This window comes from Hyposmocoma kahamanoa, unplaced genomic scaffold (assembly GCF_003589595.1).
Source record: "Hyposmocoma kahamanoa isolate Upper Pololo Valley unplaced genomic scaffold, ASM358959v1 116, whole genome shotgun sequence".
NCBI lineage: Eukaryota > Metazoa > Arthropoda > Insecta > Lepidoptera > Cosmopterigidae > Hyposmocoma > Hyposmocoma kahamanoa.
This window is the reverse complement of record NW_020653391.1, coordinates 519,174-536,905: the sequence shown is the minus strand read 5'-3', so window position 1 is coordinate 536,905 and position 17,732 is coordinate 519,174. Positions and strand designations below refer to the sequence as shown.

At 36.3% G+C, this 17,732-nt stretch overlaps 1 protein-coding gene across 1 annotated transcript in view; it reads left to right on the top strand.

Moving 5' to 3' along the window:
• The window catches only part of LOC113239736 (plectin-like), a 303,113-nt gene that overhangs the window by 197,845 nt on the left and 87,536 nt on the right, over positions 1-17,732 (top strand). The window contains exons 2-3 of the mRNA XM_026476833.1: positions 1,190-1,251; positions 16,785-16,874. Of these exons, the coding sequence (XP_026332618.1) occupies positions 1,190-1,251; positions 16,785-16,874 (152 nt within the window). The remainder of the gene's footprint in view (positions 1-1,189; positions 1,252-16,784; positions 16,875-17,732) is intronic.

Here is a 17,732-nt window from a genome sequence, read left to right as displayed (position 1 = left end):
CAACTCATCAGGCGAATGGGCCTTATATCACTTTTAAATATCAACTCTCGTTTGCGCTGAAATCACAAATTAGAAAGCTGAAATAGTACAGCGCCTATAACTAACCTGTGTGTACACACATGTGATCTGTGTGTGACGTACGTCTCCGTATATTCCAAAAATATTCTGTATTTATTATAATAAAGATAATATCTCTAACTATGGGGAGCTGTTCCATTCTTTGGTGTAGGATATACAGCAAAACATCTAATTACAAAACAAACGGAATCACATTTCATCGGCAATTAAATATGAAATATGTAATTTTGCAATTTTCGTTTATTGATAATAATAATAACGTACACACTCAACATAGCCCCGCACTAGGGGAAACCCTGTGTCGCGGGTGCCATGGACACACAATTAGACAACCACAAATTACACCCAAACTCAAGAGAAATAAATGTAGGCCATACAAATATTTCTCCCGGCCAGGGAATCGAACCTGGGACCTCTGCGTGGCAGTCCGGCATGGTAACCGTTCGGCCACCGAGGCAGTTATAGCAAAGCTCAAGTTAGACTGGCCGATATGAAGTGAAACGATTGACGACACCCGTCAATTGTTTCGAATTCAAGCTGGCCAATCGGAGCGCTGTAATGATTTGGCAGAATAGTTTTCAAACAAATGACATTTCGTCTCTATTTCTGGTTATATGCTCGATGGGTAATGTAAAACACTAACAAGCTCGCAGGACTATGTTACTAACATCATAAACAAAAACTTTTGTTCTGTGATTTTTTACAAGACAATGAGATTACCAAAAATATTTTTTTAAGTATTTGCGCCCTGTCTGACACTTTTAGACTATCTTTATTTGTTAAGTTCAAACGCGCAAGCGTCCACCCCGACGACCCCCAGTCTCGTTCATGCGTATTGCAGTGGACTGGTATTTTGTTATCGCACAGAGTTTCATCATTTAAAGCGATACGTTTAAATATTTTTAATTTTGTACTAAAGTAAAATGATGAATTATGAAGGAACAAAAGTTGTTGTGTATCTAATTATCAAACGCGTTCTTGATTGTGCGTTTTTTTTTAATTTATTTCTTCTATTTTTTACAAATATCACTTTCCAATTCGTCACTTTTTTTCTTAGATACGTCTGTTGTCGTATTATTTTAATTTATATTTCTTTGTTTTATATTTTCAGATGAACGAGATGCAATACAGAAGAAGACGTTTACGAAATGGGTTAACAAACACCTAAAAAAGGTAAGTTCAGTTAATTATTGTTTATTTATTCATTTCAAAAAAGCTGTCACAATTTGCTGAAATTGTGACAGCAGTGAATACTGAAAAGTACATTGAAGTAAAAAAATAAGTTTTTAAAATATCGATTCTTCTGTGATACTAATTGACTGGACGACCAAATCTTGCGCCCCGTGGCGAGCGACACGCCGTAACAGTTCCTACGCCACTTAAGAGCTTTAAAATTGCAAGGATCTAAACGGCATTACCTCTACGTCTGTCACTCTGAGACATAACGTCGGGGATAGTACAAAGGCGCGAAAGTAACATTGGTAAAAAGCACGTATCCCCCCGTGATCAAATTTTACAGTAGTAGGTTTGAACGTTATTATTTTGTTATTTCAATGGCTACAACTTTAATTTTTTATTACATCAAGTGACGGGGCGAACAAGTCGTACGCGTGATGGTAAGCTACACGCCTGTCCATAACAGTTACAGTGCCACTCAGAGCTTTAAATTGCAAAGATCTGAGCGGCACTACCATTGCACCCTGAGACGTAAATTAACAACAGACGGACTCTTTCACAAGGAGCTCTACTGCTACCTTTTGCACAGTAAGCGTTAATTTATGTTATTTACGGACTGATAACAATAGATTCCAGTAAATCAAGTTAATTTGGTTTGGCCGTTACGCGTAATTGCATTATACCCGACGATAAGTTAATAAGTCTCTTCAAAACTGGAAGGTCGTAATGCTCTTAATCTGGAAATTAGCCATGCCGATTTTCGGAAGAAAAAGATACCAAGGTATCATACCTATTCAGATGGGTTCTGTCCTAACAGAGAACTACCACCAGTCAAGATTCAATTGGTAGTCAGGCAATTGACACAAATACAATATTAACTATAATATCAAACGAACATTTATCACGAAGCGTAACCACGGGTCACGTCGTAATTACTAGTGATGACGAATCGGGATTTAACGAATAGTAGTCGGCCAATGTTCGTTAAAAAGTGTACCCAACCGATTCGGTCAAATAATTAGCCACTTTTCATACTGAACTTGTAAAGTCGATGCGAAAATTAGACCTAATGAAATATGCGATCCTTTCTATAACTGCATCCTTACTTATTTGTATTTAGTTATCTTTGTTTCCTCTCCCCTCCGGACATTGATCGATTGATTTGTTGAGACGCATCTTATAGGTAAACCCTTTTATACATTTTATTAAGATTATTAAATTAAATTTTAGTAAGCATCAATTCGTTGTGATTAATATTTATTTATCCACTTTTATTCCTTTAATAATGTACTAGACAAGTACACCAATTGCTTGGTCTCAAACTGGGAAATTTCCTGTACTATGACTACCAGAGCAACGGAATTCTGGGGCATTTCCCAGAACACCCAGACAGGAGCCAATTTAGAAAAGTTCATTTCCCAAATTCGTCCTACAGGCAATCGAACCTCCGCGCATCCAGCGCCCACAGTGTATACAGTTAGGCTGCCTATGACGTCAAATAATGTAAAGAATAGACATGAAAAAAAAAATCTTTGTATACTATTTCGTAGACTATAAGCTACGTAAAGTAAATGATTTGATTATTAGTAAAAGTATGTTTAGCAGAAAGTTTGTCATTTTTACCGAATCCCGAATACAAAAGGAATATTCGGCCCACCCCTACTAATCACCATGCACCATTCATACAGTTTTACGATTACCTCACGACATATTCACTACACGAGCTTATTATATTTGATTGCAATGTCTCTTGTCAAGACGTCACGATCGTTAGCCGAAACAATGATTTAATTTTATTGTAGTTCATAGTGCATTCGTGGGTAATTGCTATATCGTTGTAATTAATTCCGCGTGATTGGTCAGTTTGAATTTTATTCTCTCTGTTCCGCGTCATATTCAAGATACGTGATTGTTCACTTTGTTTTTTGTACCACATTCGTAAAGCTAATTAAATATAATTCGAATGGTAATTGAAGCAATGTTCTTTAATTATTTTGTTTCCTTAAAATTTGACCTTGCGTAAGCGATCGTGTATTAGACATTTGATGTGAGACATTCGAAATACAAAAAAAGAAATGTCAATTAATTAAAAATATTCCCGCCGAATGCATCGTCAACACTGGTTCCGGATTCGAATGTTATCACTTTCGAAAATTAATAATTTTCTCGTATGTGAATTCTTTCTGTCACATTTCAAAAATGGAGCCCGTAGTGTTGTCATTCATTAATAAAAAATCACCTCCTTGTATGTAGTATTTTACAATGTAAAAACTGTATTCTATTTTCATCGCATTTAAGTTTAAAATGCAGTAATTAAAAGCCGTGACTCCGTCCATTCAATTTTCTTATCAATCTCATCATACCGTATAACCTTTTGATCTCAAAATTTTTATAACAAACATCTTTGTACAAACCATACACTTCATACACGTTCCATACAAAGACCGTTTCAGAAATATCTCCTTACAATACACGTCTTTGCACATGACTTTCTTTACAAGGAGTGTTTGTATGTTGAGTCATCGGAACAGAAGTTCCTTGTTGCGTTTTTTGATAGTATCTTTAAATGATGACATTGTTTGATAAGGAGCTTACTTAACATTGAAATCGATAAACGTAGCGTGGCGGCTTTGACCATAGAGTAAATAAAATACCACACGCAAAAGAGAAGTAATGTCAGACGAACTGTCAAACAGATCTCGATTTTTGAATTGTGCGAAAATAATTTATTTGAAGTAGTCGCATCACGTCACAATGACGTCACGTGTCTTGCGATGATATCCTGATATTTTTTTATTAACCGACTTCAAACGAAAGGAGTAGGTTTTCAATTCGACTGTATTTTATGTGTGTATGTAACGCGATTACACCGGCATTTGTAAACCGATTTCGATAATTCTTTTTTGTTAGAAAGAGGGTTTTGGTTCAATGTCACTATTGGTTCAATTTATGTATTTTAGAAAAAGTGTCGACTAATTATGCAAGAACATAAATATTCACATAACATTGACGGATTTCCACGGAGAGAGGAGATGCGAAGGAGAAATTTGTAAAAAATCACAATTTTGTTGTAGAAAGTTTCAGTTCAGAAAGAGAAAGAAAACGAATTAAAAAAGAATATGTTTATTAAAAAATCCACCTCAAAAGTACATACAGTTACATTATTTGCAGTGGAATTACATCTATATATCTATAGCTAAGTTTTATTGCGTTCGGTTACCGAAAAGTGCACGAAATCGGATTAATCTCAAAATTTGGTACCCTTACACAGGTGGAGTATTTTCTTCAAGTTTGAATGGGAGCAACAATTGAGATACCTCCATTTGCCCCCTATCCAACAATAAAAGAATCATCCAAATCTGTTCACATATATCGGAATAACCGCATAACATACTCACAAAAAAACACAGTCGAATTGAGATCCTTTTATTAAAGTCGTATTGTGCGCAATTTAAACTGGCACCTGCCGCATATTTACAAACGTACAACACTTATTATTGAACTAAATACCACCAAGTTCTAAACTAAGACCAGTTAACTTAAACTATCAAGTTACTAATAAATAACAAAGGATGTTGTCGCGCATACCTCGTGGCTCAATGTTTTGTTAACTTGCGCTTAGTCACAAATATGTCACCTCGAAGGAATGCGAGCTGGGTGATATCGCTTTTTGAAGATACGTCTTAAGATATGAAAGAGATATACGTTTTAAGGGTAACCTATCACAAAGTACAATTTCTTTTTTCCGAAATAACTTTTGTTCGAATTATCATTACACTGAAAACCGAATTATAACGGAACTAATATATAATTTAATATTGTATTAAGTAAAAATTAGGTTATATTTTTGAGTAATATTTTTAATTTAGGTTTATTGGTATTTACTTTGGCTAAATAGTTTTCAGTTTTTATAGTCTTTTATTTATTTTAGATTGATGAATGAAAATTATGGGTTATATAGTGATGAAGAAGTTTTTACATATATACAGAATGGATATTCCGAAACGGAATTTCGAAACGGTATTCCGACTGTATATGGCCGGCTTAAGATGGATCTTGTCTGTTAATTGAGCCTGACCTTTCTTTCACACTGTATTGGACTAGAGAGTGGGAGATTATAACTTAAACGGTCCCCTAATAGGAATCTCGTGGCCAACAATAGGACGTCAAGTTTTAACGATGACACTGTCAACTCTTAGAAGCTTAGTAATGACATAAAAATAGAGGAAATGGATATATATATATCTGTCTGTTTCTAATCTCACTCGTTACAGTTTTTAAGGGAATGCGAGATTAAAATCACATTAAAGAAGATCAATGTCGTGCTTGATACAAGTTTGTTATGTGTTTCGTGATGTCGCAACATGTAGAAGTTTTTATTTTAACAGATTTAATGGGTTAACGGTTGTTTTTAGAAGACTTTCAGATCAAAATAAATGCTCAAGATGTATTTCTTTAATATTCCATAGTGCCATTGTCGTGTCTCAAACTAGGGAATTTTCTGTGCGGTCCTCATAGGACCACGGATTCGAGGCACAACCCAGGCAAATCTGCCTTACGAATGAACAGTACAGTTTAATCAGTATGACGATTTCAAATGTAATTTGCTTACTTATGAAATTAAGGTAATTTGAATTTGACACAAACAGTTTCTGTTTATTTCCCAGTTGGAGTCGAATCCGGACCTCATATCCCATCGTTTGAAGGCACGATTGCAAAGGAGGAACTACCAAACTATCAAACATGGACATTAGATACTTTTGAAATAACTCAGTGGCCAAATTGTAATTCCAAATGGTCAATTGTAATTCCAGTTTCATTTCGATGAATTGACTTTTTAATTTTTTTTTAATACTATGTAGTATGTACATTTCGTATCCCTTCTAACTTCCCATTGCCGGATCTAGCATTTTCATCATAATAGCTATGAGTCAGATGCACAATCTTACTCAGCTTTTAAAAGCAAGCATTCTCCTCTAATCACGGCATGTCTGCCTTTTTTATATAACTCATTGGTAGAGTCTATTCAGAGGTTCAAAGCTTTTTAAATTTAACTGACATGGGGGGTTAAGTCTCATATGCTTGTAGTTTGATCCCTTCCCTTTAATAATCGGAACGCAGTATAGCTCACATAACCGCTTGCGGCAGGAATAGGTATGGTGTCAGTACTTCATTGGACGAACTCTTTCACAAGAAGCTCTACTGCTACGAAAATGTTGTTTTGAAAAATTCGCATAATACTAAAAACGATAGTTAATTGGGAGAATGACAATATAAACACCTACATAGGAGAAAGTCACGTATTGACACAGAACTGCAATAAGTCAGTCAGAAAAATCTTTATGTGAATAACAGCGAAGAAGACGTTCCGAAACTTTTTCTGACCTGGTCAAGCAAAATCCACGTTAATAAGTGCGGCAACACTCTTACTGTTCGCATCTTTTGACAATCGCAAAACCGATTTCACGTAACATATTTAGTTCTAAGCGCCACGAATAGACGGCATTTCTTGTAGTCTGAAATCGCAATCGAATTGTTCCTATAGTTAATATAAGACTGCTGAAGTATAGTCAAGAGCACGTTAAGCTTGACACTTTGTACTTTGGACCGTTCTTATCGTAAGCGGCATAGAGTAGATTTAAATCTTAAGTATCACGCTTGACGTGCTCTTGACCCTTTACTACGGGTATGATATCCACATAATGACCGCCCCCACCACGAAGACGGAGGTAACTAATGAATGGAGGAAGAGCCACCAGTTCAGCGTGTACTTCGCTTTCGATTCACTTCCACAACACGCCCTTCCGGCGGAAGTGTCCAGTAGGGCCCTAAGCCTTGGCCAGTGGGTACTCAAGTGCTACTTAAACTTTTAGACTATTAAAAGCCATCAGCTCGCTCTTATTCGGTGGCTCAGTCAAGGCCATCAGCGGACAACTACAAAATATCCTTCCTAAAAAAGTATCTTGTCGAAATCGGAATCTAGCTTGGCACGCCACTGCTTCTACAAATCAAACTAGACTACCTGTAAGGTTGCGCGGCGACCGCTTCCAACCAGTGAGACGGTTAGCTGTCGACGGACTTATAGTCACGTCGTCATTTTGTTGTATTTTTATGCACATTTAATCGGCGGTTTCCTTCCTCAATGCGCCTGAGTGTTCTGCGATACCATTTATTTAGCATTGGCAATAATTTTTCGTATTCTGTCACTTCCATTTGTCACACACCCAAATCGGAGAACCAATCATCTATGTTTCTAAAAGTGGTTGTCCAAAAAAGCCCTTGCAATCAGCCGTCCTACATTATAAGAAGTCCAGAAAAACATGATGTAATGCCAAAAGTGGGTGTTTAAATAATTTACAGCCAGAGAACGCTTTTGTGGCCATTTGTGGCTGTGGTTCGCCCACGAATTTATGGGTCAATCACCACCTACATAATATTTAAGAGGTATTGATTTCTTTAATTCGGTGGTAAGATTATAAAGAATTGCTAATCTAGATCTTTCCTTTTGAAATTTTGACATCGATAAAGTTAAATATGAAAGTTACCTTTGGACTACTTCTGGTGTTTTCATAATTAGTTTTTTAGTAGATTCAGAACCATAATTTGTTGTCTGACGGGACAGATTTTCATTTGGCCAGCGCTGGTACACCAATACCCCATAAACCAAAAGTTTTATAAGGCAGGGTTCCTGACTGGTTTGCTAATGCCTGTTCTAATTTTTTTCTATTAAATTTCTATTCTTTTTAAAATATTTACATTTTTTTACTTTTTTACACAAAATCAAACTCCTGAGCTACTTGAAAATTTAATTTTTTTGTGCATTACCACTGTACGCTGAGGTGAGCGTAATAAAGTACGCGCCATTAGCCATTAGTGACTTTTTTCAATCTGTAGTACTTGCAGTGTCGCAAACTCATTTCGCGTCAGAAAGTATCTACTGCCATCCACTAACTAAAACGCGGGTAACAGAATTTTTTGAATATCATAGAAAACCATAACCCAGTTTTAGAATATTGAAATTGTTTAATGATATTTCAGCTACGCATCGTTAAGGTAAGTTTCGGTAAGTCGAATACGTTAACTGATTTAAATTGTTTTTATAAGAGAATTTTGTGCTCTATTTTTGCTATTTACAAGGGTTATTTGACAATTTGTCAGCCGCACTTTAGTTCGTGGAAAACAGTGTAGATACAAGTGCGGAGCCAAAAGTAAATCAGGGAATAGGTACTGAAATTCCTTACAAATTCCACAAGGAATTTAGTACAATTATTATTCCTCTTACGTAGCGTACAAGGAATTGGTTAAAATGTCGCAGTGTAATATGTTGGAATCCAGAATACGAAACAGGAATAAAGCCTATTATACTCCGTCCAACCATTTCAATCATTTATTTAACTTTTGACTGCCCGAATTCTAATCAATTAGTGACGTCCTAACGCGTTTCCGATTCGATTTTTTTATAACAATCGATTTTATTTATGAAGAAGTTTGAATCGTGAATGTGAGTGGGTTGAATAAAATATATTGTCTGATTAGGATCGTAATGTTGCGTTCGATAATTTGTGTATCAAGAATTAATAATGAACGTTAATGAGGATTCAAGTGATGGTTCCGGAGAAGAATCCGATGTATCATTATATTAAACAATAAAAAAAAATTCTCAGTGTTCGATCTTTGTATTAATAATTATAACAAACTAGTGGAGTCATTTCACAAAAAATAATTGAATGTTAATTCAATAAAAATTTAATTAATACAGTGAATAGCGACATCTCTCGCCAGGACTGGTAGCTGTAAAGGTACTAACTGGGTGATAAATCTGTCAAAGATTTCTCATAGATGGCGCTACGACTAAAAAGTCGTTGAAAGACCAAGTACAAAGACACGACGCAAGCACATAGAAAAATTCGTGAGGTCCGTTGGTTCGTTCCGTGGCTTAGTTGGTGTAGCGTCTGGCATGGTATGCAAGAAGACGTCGGTTCGAATCCGACCGGATCGAAGGAATTTTTTCTGAGTGTTCGATCTTTGTATTAATAATTATAACAAACTAGTGGAGTAATTTCGCAAAAAATAATAAAAATTTAATTAATAAAAATTTATTATAATTGTTTATAATTTATTTCATTTCGTTATAATTTATTAGACAGGCACCAAAATATATCAACTTGAATAATTTTCGTCAAAGAAAGAGCACGGCGCTTTACTAAAATTACAAAATAAAAGAGTGCATTTCTTGGCTATAGTTGTATGTCAATAATTACGGAACTTCGGTGGCATGCATATGTCAAAAGTTAAATAAATGGTTGAACGGAGTATAACAACTTAATTTGACGAACTCAGTTGTCCATAGGTTTTCTTTGTGGGCGCTGGATGAGGGGACCAATATTGATTCTGGTCTGTTCCTTTGAGTGAATTCAATCAACATCAACCCATTTATACTGCTGGGCACGGGTAGAGGATCCGCTTGCCCTTTTCCACCAGAGCTGCGCTAAGCGAGGTTAGGGAAATGAAGTAATCCTACTGGTGTATTTTTTCCTCGCACACCGCCTAGCTACCTCGCACATATCTGGTGAAAACGCAACCTAAAGTTTGGCAGCATTATCCCTTTGTATATTAAGATATGTTGGGCAAAGTAGCTGTCAGGCCTTGGAACCATTATTTTCTTCGCAGCCTTTATATTTACTTTAATCTGTTTCCATTACATGCCACAAAAATTGTTTAAAGTTACTTCACAGTCATTTGTCAGTTCTTTCACAATAACTTGAGAGTTATTTTGTATGCATCAGTGTGAGGTCGACACCAAAAATTGCATATGAGTCATTGCACATGATTAATACATAAAGAATGTCCATTCTTGTTTACTGTAAAGGAATATTTATTTCGGATTCATGTGTAACATTTGGTGGTAAGAGTTTATGCTTTCTTGGAATAAAGATTGTTTATTGATCGTAAGTAAACGAAACAATTTTATATGTAGAATACTAAATATGCGTAATATGAATAAAAATAGAGTGGTTTGCATTAATATTAACCATAACTGGTTGATCTTACCATCGCAATCAGGCATGACCATGGGACTAGTAAAGCTTCGAAACTGGTTTGTTTGCAAAAACAAATATACGCGATTTAAATCTGCAAAAATTCTTTCATTCCAATGTGTAGCAATCCTGAAAGGCCTAAATTAAACTCGATATAAATGGAAATTAACCACGATATTGTTTCTACATTTTGATTTAGTAATAATTATAATAACTTTTTTATGAAACGTACTAAGCATAATCTTACTTATAGGAATGAAACTATTTTTCCGGATTTAAATCGCGTATATTTGTTTTTTCAAACAAACCGACGTTTCGGGCCCTTTACAGGTCCCATGGTCACGGTTGACAAACAAGAGTCAAGGCACACAAGACTTGTCAACTTGTGTTTTGACGGTGATAGGCGCAGTGGCAGTACCCAGTAGATCTTTCCGATTCTCTTAAGAGAGCTCTTAGTGGCACAGCAACTGCTATGGACAGGCGTGTCGCTTACCACCAGTCACACGACTTATGCGTCGCGTTACTTGGTATCGTAATAAAAAATTCCAACGCTGGTAAAACCGATCATGGATATTACGATTTTCAAATCAAGTATCCATTGTTTGGCAGTTTTAATATTATAAAAAAGGAATTTATTTTTGCGTAGTGAAATCCGAAGCAAATTGTGACAACTGTTAATATTGTTTATCAACAAACTGTGGTCGTACAAATTTTTATAATTTTTTTATTTATATAATAATACTACCTACTACCTAAAAAGCCAAAAAGCTACTCAAAATTTTTCTCATCTCCACTAAAGTCACCCCTATGTTGTGACACAAGACCCGCACGAAGCGCTATGCTTCCACATGTATATGTATGGCTTATGGTATTGGAGTGGAATTCCCTGACCGCAGATTTGTTAGCTGAACTCTGTAACTTGAGCCTTTCAAGACGAGAGTGAATGGGTATTAATTATATAGGTGTGCATAATCCATCGTCGACTTCATCATCAGTATTCGTCAGGTGAGATCAAGGTCAAATGCGCACTTGTTCTTACAATAAACAAAAGTTCTTCCAAATTTTTCCAGTAAAATCGATACATGTTCAAGAAGCTCCTTGCTCGGTGACACCTACTGTTGGGTAATTTTCCGAAAAATTTCATATAGTGGATATTTTTCCGGAAAAATTCCCCAAAAATTGGAAAATGGAAGATGGTGAATTATAAATTGTGTAGCTAAAAGCCCTTAGAGATATGATTTTTTTCAAAATGGTCATTTTTCCATGACCCGACACTAATGAAAACCTACGATTTACCAGTGTTTTAATTTGTACGACCACAACTATTTATTACTTTACCTTACGTGTATGTACACCATATTTTTTAAACCATTTGTATTAAAAATCATGCGTATTTTTTACTTTTCTACGCTTGTCTTTGGATCGACGCAGCACTGGAAGTACCTGAAGGTTTGTATTATACACTGTCATTGGTTTCGAAAGATTTTAGGTTATGTTGTTGTTACTATTTGTGGTTTATCCATTGGCTATGATCACTAATAGATCAGTTCTATAAATATCACGGTAATTAGATATATGCTGTTAATGCAATTTCTTTAAGGCAGGGTTTTTTAACTTGTGGTCCATGCTAAGGGGTCCTTGTAATGAACGCCGGAGGTCTATGGCGAGTTTACCTAACGTATTGCAGCGAGCGAGTGACGCAACTCGCGAGCCTTTCTTCTTCTTCATCTTTTTGGAAAGGATCCGTGAGCTCTTTGAATTTTTGAGAGGGGTCCATGACTAGACAAATGTTAAGAAACCTTGCCTTAATGTATACTTTGCATTAGTTAAAACAGACATTGTGAAAAGCATTAATCTGTTTTAAAATTCAACGTTTGTTTTCATTCATTTTGTTGTATTATCAGTGTTGCCAGGGCCCTTGAGTCGAAAATTACATTTCGTTACCAGAAAAGTTACATTTTGGCTGCAAAAGTTACATTTTACAAATTCGTTTTTATTTTATTAAAATTTGTAACTGTAGAAGATGTGTATACCTACGCCTAAATCCTAAAAACAAAAATTGTCCGCTCTAGAAAAATGAAGCTATAACCAGTAATTTTATTAATTTCGTTTCATTTCCGCCATCTCTGATTACTTTATAGAAATGTAACCATCTGGCAACACTGCGTAACTGCGACATAAGTCCACCACCAGTCTGTAGTATACAAGTATAATCTAATTCGTTGATATTCTTTTGTCTAAGTAGTTTTTCGATGGTTATTCATCGTGTTGATACTGCATGGTTTTTTTTTTCAATTTTTTTGTTTTTTTTTGAGCGAACACATCTCGTCGTTTAGTTACTTTCATTTATCATTTTGAGATCTTGAAGTTTCGTTCGATCGTTTTTTGTTTTGAATTAGATACTAGACTTCTGGCTTAATTTTATTGCAAAAACAAGACACCATTTGTATATAAAGGTGAAGTTGGATTTGCATTTGTCTGACGTGTCGTGACGCATCACAACGATATCGGTTTCATACATTTAATATGGTTAGATTTATATTAGAGTGTCGCAATCTGACGTGACGGCTTGTGTTGTGTGCATGAAACGGATACCGTTCTGACGCGTCACGACACGACACGTGTAAATCCGTTTTAAATTTGTAAAACTCTACCAACCTCACTAGTCCATATTACTAACATCATAAACAACAACGTTGTTCTATGACTTTCAATAATTCATCGGATTATACTTTTATCTGAAATATAAAAATACTTATCAAGTAGATCAAATTTTTATTGAATAGCTATTCAATTATTTCTTTGTGAAATTACTCCACTACGTCTTCTAGCAAACCGTGGCAGACGCAATGCCAACTAAGACACGGACCGAACCAGTGGACCTCACGAATTTTTCTATGCGCTTATTGTCGTATCTTTGTATTTGGTTTTTCAACGACTTTTTAGCAGTAGCGCATTTCTCATAGATGGCGCTACGGCTAAAAAGTCGTCCCGTGGCTTAGTTGGCATAGCATCTGGCACGGTTTGCTAGAAGACGTCGGTTCGAATGCGGCCAGATCGAAGGAATCTTTTCGAAGTGTTCGATCTTTGCATTGATAATTATATCAAATAGATCACTCTAAATGGGCTACAAAAGAAAGTGGGAGTCGTCGCTTGTACGTTTAACCTTAATACTATACTGTCAAATACAGTTAAAAATTGTCAGATAGTATAACAAAAACTTGAAACTTTAATTTTGGTACACATAAAAAGCACGGTTATAAAAAGTCATGGAACAAAAATTGTTATTTATGATGTTAGTAATATGGTCCTGCAAGGTTTTTAGTAGTTTAAAAATAGCCCTGTATACATATGCAAAATTGTACAACAATCTTTATGTAGTACCTAGATATGAAAATATATTTTCGAGTGTAAATGGCGTATATATTTTTTGAAACAAAGCAATTATTTGTGTTCTTGTATAATACACGAACCAACCTCAAACTTTTGTGGAATTACATCTATTTGCCAAGTTTTATCGAAATCAATTAATGGAATGTGGGTGAAATACAGTTAACCGGATTCAACCCCTAATTTAACGCCCTTAGAGATGGAATATTTTCTTCAAATTTGAATAGTACCACTACTGAGGTAGGTACCTGAATCATTGAAATCGGTTCACAAATTTCGAAGTAACATACACAAAAAAATACAGTCTAATTCACCTTCTCCTTGTTTTGAAGTCGGTTAAAAATGGTTTCATTTCCTATGTGTAACAATCGCGAAAAATTAAAAGCTTTATTATATTCGTTTTGACAATTCATTATCTGTTCATTGTACGCACGGCTATACTTTGAACCCTCGTCATGTTCTTTCAATACACAAGAATTGTCTACTGACACAAAACCATTGACCCCTTTTACACACTCACTCTACCCTCTATGATCAGAAGCGTACAGGATTGCGCGCGGAAAAGCCTGCACGCGCAATCGGGCGCCATCACCTGTTTGAAGTTTTTTAAGCTAACGTTCTCGGAAGAGCGTCCGTGTAAAAGGCAACTTTGGAACGAACGATTGTACGCGCGACTGGTGAGTGCAATCGCGCAATCTTTTCCTTCCAACATCTTTACACGCGCGCTCAATCGTGCACAATTGCTGTATCGCGCAATGACGAGTGTCAGTATAAAAGCCTCTATAGTCGTCAAATGTTAAAGTTGCGTTGGGAAGCGCTGCAGTCGCACTACCACTAATTTTCATACAATATTTAGAAGCGCAGTTGCAACCCCACGGTCTGTGAGTGAACTATAAATTACTAAAGCGCTACAGACGCGCGGCTGCGGCGTTTCTTAATTTGAAGATGCTTTAATATTAAGGGTCAAACCTACAGGCCTATCGCTTAACTGAGTCGGTTCCTGAGGTAGCTGCGCAGTGCGGGAGGAGTGACAGAATACGTAACAGTTATATCGCGCTGCACACGGGATAATTCCAACAAAATTTTTCTAACGATATTTATTAAAAAGTTGATTGAAATATCCCACTACAGAGTACTAAAAAAATCGACCTCAAAAGTCATTCTTCTCCTACTTTGCCACCTTTAGAGGTGGAATATTTCATTCAAATTTAAATGGGACCACTACTGAGGTTACCCTCCTTACAACAAAAAAAGAATCATCAAAATCGGTTCACAAATGTTATCGCGCTACGCAGTCAAATTGAGAACTTCCTCCTTTTTTGAAGTCGGTTAAAAAGTGCCAAATGGCTTGTCTATTCATTTCAATTATCTATGAATTTTTATTATCCTTTTATATAACAACAATTGACTAATTTGGTAGGCAGTTTTTCCAATCAACTTGCTATTGAATATCGTTAGAAAAATCTTGTTGAAATTGTCCCGTGTGCAGCACGATATAACTGTCACGTAAACTGTCACTCCCCCCGCACCGCGCAGCTACCTCAGGAGCCGACTCTGTTAAGCGGTAAGCCTGTAACTTGCCAGCCTGTTGACAGTTTTTTTTGTAAAATATATTGTCAAATATACTGTCAAATTGTTATCACGGGATTCTCAGGTGTTTCTCAATTTGTCCACGCTGCTCGGACAGACGTACACTCGGCTACATGTCTGCGAAGTGGTCAACAATCAACCTTGTTGCCCTCCACAACAGGTTAGTTTTCGTTTGTGTCTTCGACGTGCTATGTGCTCCTGACACAATTGCTTGGCTGTGTAGATATGTGATCTGACGGAGAGAGATAATATGTGTCGGTAGTTTCTAACTACTACTTATACTCTTTCCGTAACATATACATATTCGGTATAGTTAGCGGGCTGTAATGCCGAAATAATTTATTGTCGTTGGTGTTTAAAAGTATTGTGTGGCTTAGTTAACAACAGATGAAGCAGTTTTTCACGGGTTTCTTTTATTTTTAGTTCTTTATTTGTACGTAGGTACAGTGTATTGACTTATTTATTTTAATATCTTCTGCATGGTTGTTCAGTTTGTATTTTTCTCATATGTATCGATTAAATTCCATATTATTTTGATTTTCATCGATTCATTTTTCTCAGCTTTAGTGCCGCTTTCAACAAATTAAAATTGGCTGTTATCGATGATTTTGTTTTCGATGTTAATCAAACACTAGTCTCGTTTACTTTGTGGCTATCGAGCACCAGTAATAACAGAATAGCATAAACCAATGCAACAGTGGTTAGCACCAACCAAAAGAAAAGAATTTTCAAGGCCTCCGGACATTTCTGTGGATAGAGAGACAAAAAATCTAATAGGGACATGGCAACCAATGTAGACGCGGTCTCATTACACTTATCGACACGAAATCGCATTGAGAGCGATGCCACAAACTGCGTTGCGTTGTACTACTAAATATAAATCACAACGACATATCACACGGTACTTTGAAACGGCGCGCTACCGTAGACAACTTAGAATGATACCACACGGGCGCTGCCAATGCGTTACGTTGCGTCGTTTCAACGTAACGCCGCCGCTCACTTACGCAATGCAAAAATCCTCCCTGCTTCGTCTCCTGGCCCCGTGTATATGGCATGTACTTCTAATTTTTATTTAATACAACGCAGCGTCACCATTGCAAAACGATGCATTGCGTCGCAACGTCGAAACAACGCATCGTTTGGCATCTCTCTAAACCGATGAGAAAAAACTACACATCCATGTTGTAAGAGCGAAAAGTACGTCCTGCGTTTCTGCGTCAACGGTGCGAGAGTAAGCGAATCGTGCAACGTCTTTTTAGCTCTTATTATCTGGACGTTAAAATTTTTCTGGCTCAAGCCGATTTCGTGTTAGTTATCGTGGTAAATCCCTTAGACGATCCACAGTACAGTCTTTGGCAGCATCTTGGGTCTGCACCTCGAGATCCGGTTCTTGAAGAAAGATTATTTCACTATTTTTTATCACCTATTTAATTTCTAGAGAAGTTGAATAGACAATACTAGTTTAAATAATTGTTATATATAAACTAATTTAGACCATTAAATGTACAGGTCAACCGGCACGTGAACGATCTGTTCGAAGACCTGCGCGATGGACTCAACCTCATTTCGCTGCTGGAGGTGCTTTCTGGCGAACATCTCGTGAGTATATGCAATTTTAATCTTATTTTTTGCTTAAGAATGGGATATTAATGGGACTGTTGTACAACAAAGTGTTCGATTTGTATAGTAATATGAATAAGTACGATAGGCAAGTGAAAAAAAATGTATTGACATAGTGTTGAATCTATATTTTCAAAACGTTTATTAGCAGTAAGCTCCTTGCGAAAGAGTTCGTCCAGAGAAGTACTGCCTTATCTATTTCTGTCGCCAAGCAGTAATGCGAGCATTACTGTGTTCCGATTTTGAAGGGTAAAGATGTTGGAAAAATTACCATGGCACATGGGACTTGTCAACTTATATCTCAGGGCGACAGGCGCAGAATGTTATGAATAGGCGTTACCACCAGCACGACTTGTTCGTCCCGTAACTTGGTATCATAAAATAAAATAAACAGCACTGGTTATTTACCCAAAGAGTGGTTACTTAAAAGTTTTCCAAAAAAACTCTGATTAGCGAGCGAAGCAGACGTTTGAAACCTCTGGTTTCTGCTAAAGGGTAATAGATATTCATATCTGGATTCGAATTTAATTTGATACTAGAAAAAAATCCTTGAAAAAATTTTGATAAATCGAGATTGTAAATCGACGAGTAGTATCGATAATTTCCTAATAAAATGAGATATTGTGATATAACTTTTATGAACACGGTTCTTTAATTAGTCACAACGTGTAATGTTTCAAAAAAAATGGCTGACCTGTATTGAAATCAAGTAACTTATAATAAAAAAAGCAACTGCAAAAAATCGACTGCGTAAAAAACCGAAAAAAAAAACAATAATGCTGATGGAGGAATGCTAAATGTATCATCTCGTCGTCATGGAATATCTCGTTAAGATCT